The sequence below is a fragment of the Acipenser ruthenus genome, chromosome 6 (genome assembly GCF_902713425.1).
Source record: "Acipenser ruthenus chromosome 6, fAciRut3.2 maternal haplotype, whole genome shotgun sequence".
Classification (NCBI taxonomy): domain Eukaryota; kingdom Metazoa; phylum Chordata; class Actinopteri; order Acipenseriformes; family Acipenseridae; genus Acipenser; species Acipenser ruthenus.
In genome coordinates this window covers 7811820-7824749 of record NC_081194.1, presented here as the reverse complement: position 1 = coordinate 7824749, position 12930 = coordinate 7811820, and the positions used below count along the sequence as shown (strand labels likewise).

Sequence of the window (12930 nt, the reverse complement as noted above, 5' to 3'; positions counted from 1 at the left end):
TTAATCCCAGTCTAAATTCTGATCCGGGCATCTTAAAGTACATATTACTACAGTAAAATAATCAATAAACAAATACCGTGTTCCTTTGAATTTAAAACATGCTTTTTTAACCATTTTTTGCTTCTCAAAAATAGCCTGCGTCTTGAATTCAAATACAGTATAGTGATGCGTGTATTAAAATTACCAACAAAAGACGTGACTATCCGAGTACACAGACAGCAAAGTGACTGACTGTCGAGAAAAGACAAACCAGAACGGTAGTGCCTGATCTTATATCATCCGTTACATACAGGCAACCATCTTCAAAGAAGCGTCATTAGCTTCCTGAGGAATTCCAAGAGAAACGTTTACAATTTCAGCATTTCTAACAAACAGTACCATCGGAAATGCTGATCAGACCCCCGTAATTTTCGACATGCCAAGCAATACCACAGTTCAATGCTGTTGTGGTTGCCGGGTTACATGTTGCCTGATGCCGTGGAGTGTTGTATCGTGCTTGCTGTTGCCAGGATGTGTGATGCTGTAAGTGAGTGGTGGTGTGTGTACAAACAGAGGCGCCATCTTAAGTATTATACAGTGTGCAGCTGTTTCGTGTCAGTTTTGTACGATACAACAACGTAATTGATGTTGTATCTTTGTAAATGCATATTTATTTGATATTTTTTCCTCAAATTGAGGCTGGTAAATTTGGTCTGCGTCTTAAATTCGGAGGAATAAGGTAGTTATTACATGGTGAACTTGTTCTGTAAACTGCAGGATGTATTTATTACAGTTAATGAGGCTACAAACATTCAATACATTCTGTTACACAAGGTTACCATTGAAGACAACACAAAACAAGCCATTTAGCCTCATGAAAAAATAATTTGTATAGTAAATGTGGGAGTTATTATTAACCCAGAGCAATTCTGAACACCCATTGCTTTCTCTTGTGAGTCAGAGGGAATTATTTTCTAAAATCAAGCCACTGTCACTGGAGGAATCAGAAACTGGTTCACTTCCAAACCCTCCAGGCATGCCCTGCCCGTGTCAACAAGACCTTTCACTGAAGTAGATGCTTGCCTTGGCTAAATCCCCCGTAGCCTTCTGTACACAGCTTGCATCTAACAGACTCGGAACTGTGACAGTGGGGAAATAAAGGCTTACAATTGAAGTACTAGACATTCTTTCCCAAGACCTCAATTTCTGCATTTGCTTTAGTTTTGAAGAAGAAGAGGTATAAACATGGGGCCCTCCGGGGTTATTTTTGCAAACAATGTTTTCTTTATAATGACTGTAGATCTTATAATATATACAAAGTGCTCCTATGTTTTGTTTTGGTTTTTTTTACTATTTAGTAGCAATGTAGAAAGTTGAATGTTTGCACCAGTTCAGTTGCATCAGAAATAAATAAGTTGCAAAACTAGTAAGACTTCAGCATAGAATGCAATGTTTTTTGTTATACTTCTCAGCAATCCAACAGGGCAAATGTAATAGAGTAGTCATTAACTTATTATCTGCTAACTGGTCACATTCATTGTATTAACTAACATAGTAATTCCTCCACATGCTCACAATTAGCTAAACAGATCCCTCAAATGCACTGTACTCTTTATTAATAGTGTAGAAAGTATATATTTGATTTGTTTCAAGGAAATTCAACAGGAAATGTAATTTTATTGACACACTGCTAGACTACCAGGGAGATTTCTTTAGCCTGTCCAATAAAATTCATGTTGTAAATATGAACTAGAGTTGAGGTTTCAACTATCCGTCGACAACCACTCCCTGCATTGACACAGATGTTTTTTAGAAGTGGTGCTCACACAGCCCAGGATGATTAAAACTGCACACTAGAACATGTTTTATATTAATAAATCATGACTACGCTGTATAGCGTGATATAAGTTAGTATGCAATAACAGCGTTCCTATGGCTACTTCATTCCCTGTCCCTGTCTCTATGGCAAAAGACCACAAAGACCCCCTAAAAAAATAATAGAGCACCTAGGTTGACTCACATGTGCCGAGTTACAAAATTGTACGCAATGACATGCATATTGTAACTTTTCAAAAGCCAGAAGTCATGCATAAGTACTGTATCACCAATATTTGTGGTAAAAAAAAAATGTACATACAGTACAAAGTTCTGTCACAATTCCTACACGCACAGTGTGTGAAAAAAACTTCTGGCACAATTTCATGAAATTCAGATAACAAGTTCCTTTCATCTAGCTATCATGAGCCCAACCAGTCAAAAAAGAGAACTCAATAAAGAAAGTCACGAGCTAGATTCTGAATCCGCTTAGTCTCAAGAAATTGGGCTGATGGATGTCCATTCACAACTTGATAATCAATTCTCTAAATAGACAGATAGATGGATAGATATATAAAATAGGTACATAGGCGTGGTTACAATATACCCCTGTAGGGATAAACCCAGCAAAAACAGATATGCCAAGTTTCAACTAAAACACTTCCGACAACTAAGCAAAGGGATATAGATGAGAACAGCAAAACAATATTAATAATTTAACAAAGCTGTAAACTTGCCCTCCCCCCCTCCCCAAAACAAATGTAATAATGAGGTTTCGTCTGTCATTAAATAGTTAAAAGCTGATAAAAAATGCCTGCTTTCCCTTTGCATTTCTTAAATACATAGTACATAAAAATGTAATGAGGCAAGAGTTCCACTGAAAGTGCAACTGCCCCTAGAAGAATGAGAATGAAGCAGCACGTGGCCTTCATACTCACGTTTGGTGCATCTCTGCGAGCCGGGGGCTTTACTCCAGCCTTGACAGCACTGCCCTCCACAGACATTCACACTGCAACAACACCAAGGGGGGGGGGGGGGAAGGCACTTGAGACAGAGCAAAGGCTGTACGGTACTACACAGTAAATGACTGATATCTACTGAAATATACAACAAAAAACTGTCTAAAATATCTACCTATGTGTTAATTTCAGGAACATGTAGTAATATTTCACTCGGCATTTGACGTTCAACACACCTTTATAAAAACATAGCCTAGCCCTATATATATAAAACAGTACGACAGTACTTACACAGTAAATTCAGCGTGAATGAGTGTTTAACATTATGTTTTAAATACATCCCTGCACATCCAAAACACTACAGTATACTGCAGTTTATTGCGATACTTCAGTAAGTATTTTATAAGTTAAAAGCCTCAGGTGTGTGGATAGCATTCACACAACACAATATTCTGTGTTGTATTGGTTTTGTTTTACTAATCAGATACACATAGTATAATGGATACATCCATTCATAAGGGTGATTGTGCGTGCCTTATAGAAGCTTCTACAATTTTCAGATGGGGAGCAAAACATATGTGTTAATAATACATTTTTTGAAAATTTTGAAGAATAAAAAACACACCACTTATTATGTTACAGCATCAAGACCCAAATCAAAAGTTCTGGATATTTGTTTACATCAGTTATCAAATTAAATATACTTTATAATAATAATAATAATAATAATAATAATAATAATAATAATAATAATAACAACCCATTCATATTCACATTCTTAATTTATGATTTGGGCTTTCAGGAACTGTCCTGGAACCAAAAAACGTAGCTCTAAATGGAAACATAACTGTCCCGAGCCATTCCATTTAGATATAGTTTAAAATTAGAAGTGTTTTCAAGAAAGAATGGTATAGCTGCAGTACAAAGGAAAATTAACACAAGTCAGTTAGTTTTGTTCAACTCTACAGTGTAGCCAGAGTCCGTTTAATAACAACCAAACTTAAAGAAAAGTGTATTAGTGCAGGTACCTATGTCGACGGGACGCGCTGTGCGACAGATTGCCTTTCTACAATGAATATATATTAGGAGTTCAAATAAAAGGGCCGCTATACGAGAAAGGTCGCGTCCCTTTACAATAGTACCAGGGTTTGACCCTAGTAGTAGTTTAATGATGCGTGTGAACATTTGCACCAAAGCAAAGGGGAGCTCTGTGTTTTACTATTTGTTATGTATTGACCGTGGTCAGTTTGTAGACTGCTACTGCTGCCCCGGGGAATCACAACAAGTAAGCCAAATGGGCTGACTTGTTTTTTTAGTAATAGTAATTAGCCCTGATGTTTAGTAGTCACTAAAGTCGGGGGTACCCTCCTCGTAGTCTTACCCTGAAGTTTTAAATTGGTGTTTCTGGAGCTGCACAGTGGGGATGTTACTGCTGTGGCTGGAGTGGCGAATCTGGTGGTGCTGCTGATGGAACTGCACGCTGGGGCTGAATTTAGTCTCCTGGTGGAGCTGCACACTGGGGCTCGTCTGTTTTCCCATCCTGCGGGTCCGGACCTGGCTGCTGTAACTGGCTGTAAGTTCCATGTTATAAGAGTGCGGCTGCCCAGCGGACCCTGTCCGGGAAATGGTGCTGATGTGCCGGCTGCCCGTACCAGCCTGTCCCGGCTGCACTACGTAGGTGGTGTACCTTTTGAATCCTCCATTATCTGTGGAGGTAAATGCCGGTGAAGAAAATATACCTATGGAAAGCAAAATGTTCAGTCTGATCCAAGTCATTTCCATAAGCGTTCCTTCAAAATATTAAAACAGAAAAAAAGAAGACTAATGTAAATGTCCTTGTAAAATCCCTTTGTGCTTGTTTTTCACAGGTTGCTGTATCCCGATATTTTCAATCAATATCTTTATTTTTTGTTTGTATTGTTTTATATTACTTTCTTAAATGCACACATATAGTATGTGGTAAAAAAAAAACTGTATAAACTTAATCACTGCGCATAAACACCTTTATAGATTTTTTTATTTCTATTTTTTTATATAAAAAAAGAAAACTGAAACACACGAATTTATCACAAAACTGGGGTATAGGGCGGTGAACAGCAGATGTTACGGCTGCCCTGGCTATATCTGTGTGTAATATTTTAGCTGGTTGTGCAGCTTGAAAGTCTTTAAAGAGTTTCTCTGTGTTAGGGCTGGAGTTAGCGTCAGATCCGAACAGCCAATCCCTGACAGACATGACGTCAGGCACAGAGACTCATTGGAACACGCATGTTGGGCTGGGAATTCGGTTTTAACTTTAAATGTATTGCACTCCAGCAAACACAGTTATTCTGGGGCAACTACTGTACTGTGAGAATAACATGAGTCGAACAACATGTGTATTCATTACTCAGTCATCACACAGTAACATTGAATGAAAAAATAATACATTTAATTAATAGTTGCATACATTATATTGAATTAGTACTTAACATGTTCCAGATTTTCAGAAAAGCAATTACGATTAGTGTGCACCACTTTACACACTTTATTTTTACCTATATCTCGCTGTACTAAAGTACTACCACCTTGCATTGCATAATTAATTGTGCTTCCAAAATACTGCCTTCTACTGCAGGTTATTGCAGCAGTACTGTGGTGTGCTTTTGTAAGGGTTTATGCCATAGATGTGGAGGTCAAAAACAAAATACAAAATACAAAATGTGGACACGTATTTAGTCGGTAAAGTGACGCTGGATCTCTCCTGACGCGAGCTCTCTGTGCAGGACACTCCATTCCAAGTCCCCAGCTCCTCTGGGGACCAGCGGGGAGTATAGGGCCTCCCACTGGGGACTCTCGCCCTCCTGGGGTCGGAGGGGCTCTCGCAAAGCGAGAGACGAGGGCTGGGAAGTGGAGAGTGTGGAGCGTCATCGCGTACAGGGTCCTCCTCGTAGTAGTGTTTTTTAAACACATCTGCAGGAGCTCAGAAATGTGTGGCCTCTCAGTCCTATTTAAAGCCTAGTAGGCCAGACTACACCGACTCCCCAGCTCCTCTGGGGACCAGCGGGGAGTATAGGGCCTCCCACTGGGGACTCTCGCCCTCCTGGGGTCGGAGGGGCTCTCGCCAAGCGGTGTCTCGGCGAGAGACGAGGGCTGGGATGTGGAGAGTGTGGAGCGTCATCGCGTACAGGGTCCTCCTCGTAGTAGTGTTTTTTAAACACATCTGCAGGAGCTCAGAAATGTGTGGCCTCTCAGTCCTATTTAAAGCCTAGTAGGCCAGACTACACCGACTCCCCAGCTCCTCTGGGGACCAGCGGGGAGTATAGGGCCTCCCACTGGGGACTCTCGCCCTCCTGGGGTCGGAGGGGCTCTCGCCAAGCGGTGTCTCGGCGAGAGACGAGGGCTGGGATGTGGAGAGTGTGGAGCGTCATCGCGTACAGGGTCCTCCTCGTAGTAGTAGTAGTCGTAGTAATAGTTTAGGTACATTATTAATACATTTGTGTTGGTCCAATAAAGTGGTTTTATTTTTCAAAATCAAATGAACGGGCATGTAAATAAAGATGTACTGAACAATTTAAAACTACCAAATGTAACTTCATCCTGCTTCTTGTAGGCATTTATCGGTGCCCAATTTACTTCTAAATGGCAAACAATATATACACCATTTGTGAAATACTGGTTAGAACATACGTATTTGCACACAATTTCGAACTAAACGTTTCCCATCAAAAACGTACCACTGTGACTTATTACTGTGATGTGTTGTGATGCACATGGTGTCATTAATATTCGAGAACTGAACATGTTAACAGGTAAGGTCTTATCATTTCTTTATAGCCACAAACTTGGACATTAAGGGCAACTGACCTCTACAAAGTATCAAAAGGCATCTGATCACAGTCATCATCATCATCATCATCATCATCATCATCATACAACGTTACAACCCCACTCAAGTGACAACCTGCATAACTCGCCAATCGCCAAACCCCGTTCTGCCCCCTGCCCCTCAAAGAAATTAAACATAAAAAGTGCCCTATAATTCTATGTAATTTCTATTTTGTCCCTTGGGAAGCCAACCAGTGTTACTCCCCAGTTTCCATTGACATACATTGGGGTGCACTACACAGCTACCGTTTTGACATGATATATAATCGATCTATCAGCTTCCCCGCTGTGTAAACTATCCCAAGAGAGTATTTTGCCGTTTGCTTTGAATTTCAACGACAACAGACACTGTGCTAACTCGAAACAGGTGAAAGAATCACAGTACCTTTCCATTGACCTATTTTCTTCAACATTTGTGGAAACTGCATTTAAATTTGTATTACTGTGTAAAGAAACAGTGTCATACCTTTGGCACAAATCTTTTTATAAACTTGTTCACGGTGAAACACTTCCATGACGCTATCGTTGCATTTGTGTTCCACGAATCAGCGAATCGACTAAAAACTTCATTCGTCAAAAAACAACGCATCCACAATACGTTTTCCAACTGAGTCAGTTGCAAAGTCGTCATATATTTTATTATGTTTATTATGTCACCTCAAGGTAATTTGAAGAGAAATAGGCTGACTGTACTTAAACAACTGTGCCTTGAACACAGAAAATCTTCATACGTGCACAGAACATTACAGGGTCCTGGTTCCAAGCATTTTAAAATAAATCTGCTCAAGTGGGAGAAGCAATCAGGTAGTCAGGGGTGTTTGAGACGCTATGAAAGAAAGCTCTAGTGAGCCCAGCAGTGTAGACTGTTGATACACTGCCAAGCCTCACTGAAAGTTTATCAGGAATAGTGAGTGATTTATCAGCATGTTTAAACCTCAGCCCCAATACACTTGATTTAGTGGAACTAGCCCAGTATATCAGTAGCACCGGGCTCCAGTGCTGCAATGTCTTTCCTACTCACCTGCTGAAGTTTTCTATGACAACATATTACCATTCTAATAAACAGCAGTGGGTTGCCAATCTGCTCATAAGTCATAGCCAGCGAATGAAAGATAGTTTGCATCAATTATAACTAATTTCTTCTGGCATTCATTTAGAAAACAGCTGAGTAGACCTGAAGCTGGTATGGGGAATCAAAGGGGCATGTTCCTGAGCTCCCTCTCTTCTTCGGAGTTACATGTGCTGAGTGGAAAGCTTCTCTCTGGGCATTGTAAGTGGTTGGGAGTATGAGGCAGGCTGGTTAAAAATAAACCCAGCCATAATTAAAGGTCAGTGGCGCTAACTGATGGAAGTGACCCAAAAATGTTGTGGAATTCTAATGTAAATAGTTACAGAACACCAGATGATGTCCTTTGGGATGAAAGATCCCCAGCTGATAAATATTTTGCCTCTTGATACTAGCTTTGCAGGCAGTTAGCATGCAGAACAGCATTGGCAGTTATTATATTGTGTTTTTATGCAGATGTTTACTGGATGAGTCAACACAAACCTGTTTAACAACATTTGTAAAGTATGAAGCCCTATGGCACTAAATTTGTGTGTACAGAACTTTTCATAATGCATTACTCTAACTCAAGTATACTGTTCCCATTTAGCCCAATTAAATTAACTTACTGTACATAGAAAATGCTGAGAGAAATTATAACTTCATTCAATTAACAGTGACTATTGAACAATATTTACCTGGGTTTAATGAATACATGATTCTTCGCGTATGCATTTAATCCAAATGTAATGTGCCAACCATTGTTTTCAATTCAAGTTTCTTACTAGCATAAGCAGCATTTATCAATGGCCCCCCTTTTTAATGCATTTCAGATTTCTTTAAGTGCAGCACATTTGCTCAAACTGTTTCTTCCTGTTATCAAAGGTAACACAAGTCCCAATAGTGATGATAAAACCATACTCCTTCCCAACTCAACAAACAATAGCATTACTAATCTTGATATGTCTGCTTCTACAACAAAATACAGAACACCAACCTTGAAAAAGTGTGTCTGCTGGGGCAGACAGCAGTTTCCTCAGTCAATCCCGACTCTTGGCTGCTCTGCTAAACTGTGGGGAATCCTCCATCATCTCCACATCTTAACTGCTGGATGACAGTTCCATGGCTCCCTGCCTCCTTGATATTAAATTAATGCTTACGGCTGTCTTATTGTCTGTCTTTACATCCTTCTTGGTCAGACAATGGCAGAACTGTTGTCTTGCCAAGAAAAAAAAACCCCAAAAAACCCCACTTGATCTAATTGATAGCTACCTTTTGGATTTTGGGCTAAATATTTCTGTGATATCCCCACTATGGCAGTAGAACCGAGTATTTATTTTTTGAGGATCTTCTACTATTCTTTCACCGTGTAAGTCCTCCCAGCAGCTATCCAATTAACCCTTGATAAACAGTGAGAAAAAGCATCTACAGCTACTGTTACTGGTATACCTGTAGTGCTTCGGTTTGGTGAATGATAAGTGTTAATAGTAATTGTTTCTTTGACTAGCTTACTTCAAATCAGAAGTTACCGTATATCCAAACCCTCATATATCTGACACATTTGTTTGGCTTCTGGATTAATTTGACATAAAATTGTGCATTTGCTTTTTGTCCTGGAGAAGTTCTTTATACAGTATGTGTCGGGTGAGTTAGAGAGGAGCATAACAAAGGAGAAGTATACTTTATTTATAACAGCATGAGGGCAATTCATCTTAATCAAACCAAGTGATCGTAACTAGATAATTACCTAACAATATTCAATTCACTTTAAAATACATGTTATAGTTAAACATATACTATACTAGCACGATCTGATATCTGCAACCTAGATTTTCCTCTAAAAATATAATTGAACATCATTTTCTTCATGAAAAGTAACTTCTTTTCATAATACTGTTTGCAGAGGAAGTGGAAATCATGTTGGTATAAGGTCAGGTCACTGTACTGTAAATGTTGCGCTGCTCAGGAAAGGAGAAACAATTGATATTTCACAAATGACATCATGATGCAGTTTCCAGCACGCCCTTATTTGACAGTTCATTGCTGGAAGGAATAAAGACGTGACCTTATCCACTTGTACTGTTTATTTCCTAATCACAGCATTTTACATATACACATCAATCAAGGCAGTTCCTTCTTTTAAAAAAAACACATTGTTTAACAGTAACCATATTTAACAACTCTGGGTGGTTACTGTGTTAATACATACAAGGTTGAATGCAGTGCTCCAGGTAAACTGCATAAAGGGTGTTTTTTTACGCAGAGAAAATATATGAATTACGCATATTAAAATGTAATGCATAACGAATACACAATTTTCCTCCCTCTACCTCTTCCTGTCATTCTTTTAGGTGACTTGAATTTTCATCTCTCTAACTCAACTCATTCTGTTGGTTTTCTCCCTCTTCTAAATTCTTTCTTTTCAACTCTCCCCTTCACATCCTACTCATATTACTGGGCACCAACTGGACCTGATTTTCTCCAGAGACTGCTCTCTCCCATTCCCTACTATTACCCCCTCTTCTCCTCTGATCACTTTTTCATGTCCATTTCACTTCTTCAACTTATTCAAAATTCTGCCAACCCCACTACCCCTCTGCGTCTCACTCTCCACTGGCTACCTATCTCTGCTTTCATCCAATTTAAGCCTTGCTTTGCCTATCACTCTATTCATCATTCTGCCCCTTCCTATCTCCAGTCCCTCGTGTTTTCTTATTTTCCCTCACGCCCTCTCTGCTCATCCTCGACTGGCCGACTTGCTATGCCTTCTCTTCACTCTCCTTCCTCCCGTGCTCACTCCTTCTCTTCACCCTCCTTCCTCCCGTGCTCGCTCCTTCTCTTCACTCTCCTTCCTCCCGTGCTCTCTCCTTCTCTTCACCCTCCTTCCTCCCGTGCTGCTCCTTCTCTTCACTCTCCTTCCTCCCATGCTGCTCCTTCTCTTCACTCTCCTTCCTCCCGTGCTGCTCCTTCTCTTCACTCTCCTTCCTCCCGTGCTTGCTCCTTCTCTTCACTCTCCATCCTCCCGTGCTCTCTCCTTGTCTTCACTCTCCTTCCTCCCGTGCTCGCTCCTTCTCTTCACCCTCCTTCCTCCCGTGCTCTCTCCTTCTCTTCACCCTCCTTCCTCCCATGCTCGCTCCTTCTCTTCACTCTCCTTCCTCCCGTGCTCACTCCTTCTCTTCACCCTCCTTCCTCCCGTGCTCGCTCCTTCTCTTCACTCTCCTTCCTCCCGTGCTCTCTCCTTCTCTTCACCCTCCTTCCTCCCATGCTGCTCCTTCTCTTCACTCTCCTTCCTCCCATGCTGCTCCTTCTCTTCACTCTCCTTCCTCCCGTGCTCTCTCCTTCTCTTCACCCTCCTTCCTCCCATGCTGCTCCTTCTCTTCACTCTCCTTCCTCCCATGCTGCTCCTTCTCTTCACTCTCCTTCCTCCCGTGCTGCTCCTTCTCTTCACTCTCCTTCCTCCCGTGCTCTCTCCTTGTCTTCACTCTCCTTCCTCCCGTGCTCGCTCCTTCTCTTCACCCTCCTTCCTCCCGTGCTCTCTCCTTCTCTTCACCCTCCTTCCTCCCATGCTTGCTCCTTCTTTCTTTCTTCATTTATAGTTATTTTTTTATGTTGTATATATGTGTTTGTTTAGCAATTTTATTGCCTGTAACATATACTTTTATATTTTGTTTATTTGGATAAAAGCGTCTGCTAAATAATTAAATAATAAGAAAATAAGAAAAAAAAAATTATATATTTATTTTTTTAAATCTAATACCAAGTTTTTGTACAGTTGTTCAATATATTTCAGCATTAAAACAAGTACATTCAACATTTATTCAAAGTACTCATGACTTCAAGGTAAAGTTGCATTTTTCACCCAAAATACATTTTACTCACATAGTGTGAATTGGAAAGTAAAATACTCAATGACCCAAACCCTAATCTACAGCATTGGTTGTAGGTATAGCCATAAACCCCAACAGTGTCCAGTGACTTGAATTGTTCATTTTAACCTTACAGTATACTATACATATTATACAGTATACATGAACTGTGCAGAGCTTCTATGGTATAGCTTTTTTGTTTGTTTGTTTGGTTTTTTTTCCCCGGTAAGACCACATTTATAATAGATAGATTCATATTTTTCTCATTTGTAAAGTTTCTTACAGGTTGTAACCGATAAAACCAAAATAAAAAAATAAGCTGAAAATATTACTGAAAGTATCTTTTAAAAATACACACCAAAATTATTCCAGTAGCCTAAGTACAGTGCTCCCCCTTTATAAGGCTGTAGTCGGGAGCCATAGTTAAGAGGCCGTGCTATTTGTGTTCCGCCTTATAATGAGAATACTAGTGTTAGTGCAATGGCATTATGGGGCAAATGGCAGCCATGACTGTAGTTCCACAGTTTATAAAGGGCCGCCTTATCAAGGGGGAGCATGGTATTTTTAAAGAATAATTAATTACAGCTGCCATTGTACTGCTAATGGTTGTATGAGTAGCAGGATAACCAATGAGAAATAATGTAATTATATTGTGGTGAGAGGGTGCTTTATCACAATTACAAAACTGAACTATGAACATGACATGAAGGCAGAAAGAAATGGCTGCACACAAAAAGTATTAAGCATGCATGAATTCTACAATATGCTGAGCATGTCACATGCCCAGAAATGTTTAGATGTTCTGAGAAATGTTCGGATTGTACAGCAGTACTACAGGATAGAAGGGGTGTGTTGATTTTAATTAAAAGCAGAAAACGTATAGGACTTGCCCGGCTTTTTTTTTATTTTATATCTCCACCACCTGTACACATTTATGAAGTCAGGCCAGGAAAGCCAGAACAAGCACAACAGACGTAGCATTAACGTTTTGCCTTGATCCTTGAGAAAGCTTGTTTTAAGATATACAGCTGTGTTTGAGATTCAGCAGGCACTGTGTTAGTAATGGCATTTCTTTTGGTAACAAACTGTTGTGAATATTTAATTACATATTTCCACATCTGTAACCCTTCTGGAATGTAGCTTGGGTTGCTAACCCTAACCCAGAAACACATTCACTGATGAGAATTACTAGCTATTAGGAGGTCTAGATGTACTTTGTATAATTTATGTAGTGCAAACTATTTAGATGCCTGGATTATTGAAATGCAAAACAGAAATTCCTTGAGTTTTTTTTTTTTACAATGCAAGTCAGCACAGAACTCTATAATTACGGTGTGTAACTACGTTACTGTATGACCCTGTCTTTAATGCCTGAAGCATTACAACAATAAATGAATACTGG

The 12930-nt window shown here is 39.9% G+C and overlaps 1 protein-coding gene across 5 annotated transcripts in view; it reads right to left on the bottom strand.

Moving 5' to 3' along the window:
- Positions 1–4897, bottom strand: part of LOC117411023 (latent-transforming growth factor beta-binding protein 1) — a 141125-nt gene extending 136228 nt beyond the window's left edge. For 4 of the 5 annotated variants that reach the window (XM_034018022.3, XM_059024886.1, XM_034018023.3 and 1 more), the window contains exons 1-2: positions 4135–4897; positions 2733–2803 (exon numbers count right to left, since the gene is read on the bottom strand). In XM_034018022.3, coding sequence (XP_033873913.3) covers positions 2733–2803; positions 4135–4535 — 472 coding nt within the window. In that variant the 5' untranslated portion in view covers positions 4536–4897. The remainder of the gene's footprint in view (positions 1–2732; positions 2804–4134) is intronic. The other variant, XM_034018026.3, reaches the window with a different exon arrangement.
- Between the last annotated feature and the right edge of the window lie 8033 nt (positions 4898–12930).